At 43.9% G+C, this 1991-nt stretch overlaps 1 protein-coding gene across 1 annotated transcript; it reads right to left on the bottom strand.

Annotated features, from left to right (window-relative positions):
• Positions 1-567: 567 nt before the first annotated feature.
• On the bottom strand, positions 568-1551 carry OR6X1 (olfactory receptor family 6 subfamily X member 1; the record flags this gene model as incomplete). Its single annotated transcript, XM_081122756.1, has 1 exon — positions 568-1551. One exon carries the CDS (start codon positions 1549-1551, stop codon positions 568-570), a length of 984 nt encoding a protein of 327 aa, XP_080978882.1.
• Positions 1552-1991: the final 440 nt, after the last annotated feature.

Here is a 1991-nt window from a genome sequence, read left to right as displayed (position 1 = left end):
GCAGCCGATCAATGACGACTCTCTCATCATTGATGTTTCTATCTCTCCCTCTCCCTCTCCCTCTTCCTCTCTCTGAAATCAATAAAGATATATTAAAAAAATTAAAACAAAACAAAACATGGACATCCGCTTATTGACACATTATCAGACAAAAACCTAATTTATTTCCAGCATTTTTGAAAGACCATTAGAATTGATTAGGAGATGTCAGGGAGCTTCTCCTATTATGAAGAAAATGAGCTGAGGGACGCCTTACACCCTTGACAAGGAGATGAGGCTAACTGGGTTATTATAAACAAAGAGTGAGATAGCATTTCTTATATTTTAAAAAATGTGCTGACAGTTGTTCCTGACATTGGTGGTTTCTACTTTCAGCCTATAATTGAGAAAGTTCTCAGTTCTAGCTCATGCATCTGAGCGTATTCTGGGGTTTCCCTGTTGGAGAATTAGGTCACACCTCTTCAAGGAGGATTTCTGACTCGTTTACATGTAACTAGTTCTTATAGGGAAGCCTGACATCAGAGTTTGCGCTCACATCTGCATCTTCTCCACAACCCTCTCTCACATTTAATTTTGTATCTGCATTAAATTTATTTTGATGTGTTGCATGTGTGACTCTGCATGACAAGGCTTTGGAAAAGTCATCGCTTTCTTTAGGGCTTCTTTGACCTCCTTGTTCCTAATGGTGTAAACGAAGGGATTCAGGAGGGGCGTGAGGACAGTGTTTAGCATTGACACCACCTTATTAACCTTAGAGGAGGAGTGTGCTGTGGGCCTCAGGTACATGAACAAGACAGCTCCATAAAACAGAGAGACAACTGTCAGGTGAGAGGCACAGGTGGAGAAAGCCTTCTGGCGGCCAGAGGCTGAAGGAATCTGTAGGATGGTAGACAGAATAGAGGCATAAGAAATCACTGTGAAGAGCAGTGACCCTGGGATTACCAGGACCGTTGCCAAGAGACCCAGAAGCTCCAAAATGCTTGTGTCTCCACAGGCTGCTTTCAAGATGGGACCAACATCACAGTAGAAATGATCGATGACGTTGTTGCCACAGAACGGCAACTGGATGAGCAGCATTGTCTGACAAAACACAATGGTGAAGCCCACCACCCAGGAGCTGAGGGACAGTTGCAGGCAGAGGTTGCTGGTCATGATGGTGTGGTAGCGAAGGGGCTTGCAGATGGCCAGGTAGCGGTCAAAAGACATGACAGTGAGAATGAAGAACTCAGTGGTGCCCAAGAAGAAGTGGAAGAAGGACTGCAGCAGGCAGCAGAGGGTGCAGATAGCTGCTCTCGCCACCACAAACGTTTCCAGCAGTTTTGGGATGACCGTGGTGGTGTACCAGATCTCCAGGAAGGACAAGTTGCAAAGGAAGATGTACATTGGAATCTGTAGTCTGGGCTCAGCCCAGACAATGGCAACAATGAGCCCATTGCCTGCAAGGGTTACTATGTAGATGGAAAAGACGACTGTAAAGATAGGGATCTGTAGTCCTTGGACACCAGGGAAGCCCAGGAGGATGAACTCTGTGATCGCCGTGCCATTCCTCATGTCCCTGGTATTCTAGAAAAACAGATATGAAACTAGCACCTTAGAATCTCACACTCATATACAGTTTAAGCCAAAATAAAAGGAAGATTCTGATTCTGTTTAAGGTCCTTCAGGACAGCTGCCTCCTCCACATACACATGCACAGGGAGGCCTCCTTCCTTACTCGTGGTTTGGCTTGTTCCTTTACCCGCTTTAATGGACTTTGAAAGTACTCATTACACTTTATGAATGCAAAAGTACTTTTTCACCCTATAGAGCAATTATCATTGTAATGTGATGGTTTCTCTGTCAATCACCCATAAGATTATTTCAAACAAACAGTGTATATAATGGTATACAGGACACAAGCCCAGCTGTGGGTTCCTGAGAAGTTAATCCACACTCTCATATTATATTCTGAAAGAAAATTCTTGACTTATATTGTAGATAGTTTAAGAAGC

The sequence above is a fragment of the Miniopterus schreibersii genome (assembly GCF_964146895.1).
Source record: "Miniopterus schreibersii genome assembly, chromosome: 20".
Taxonomy (NCBI): Eukaryota; Metazoa; Chordata; class Mammalia; order Chiroptera; family Miniopteridae; genus Miniopterus; species Miniopterus schreibersii.
The sequence above is the reverse complement of the archived record's forward strand: the minus strand, read 5'-3'. Positions and strand labels throughout refer to the sequence as shown.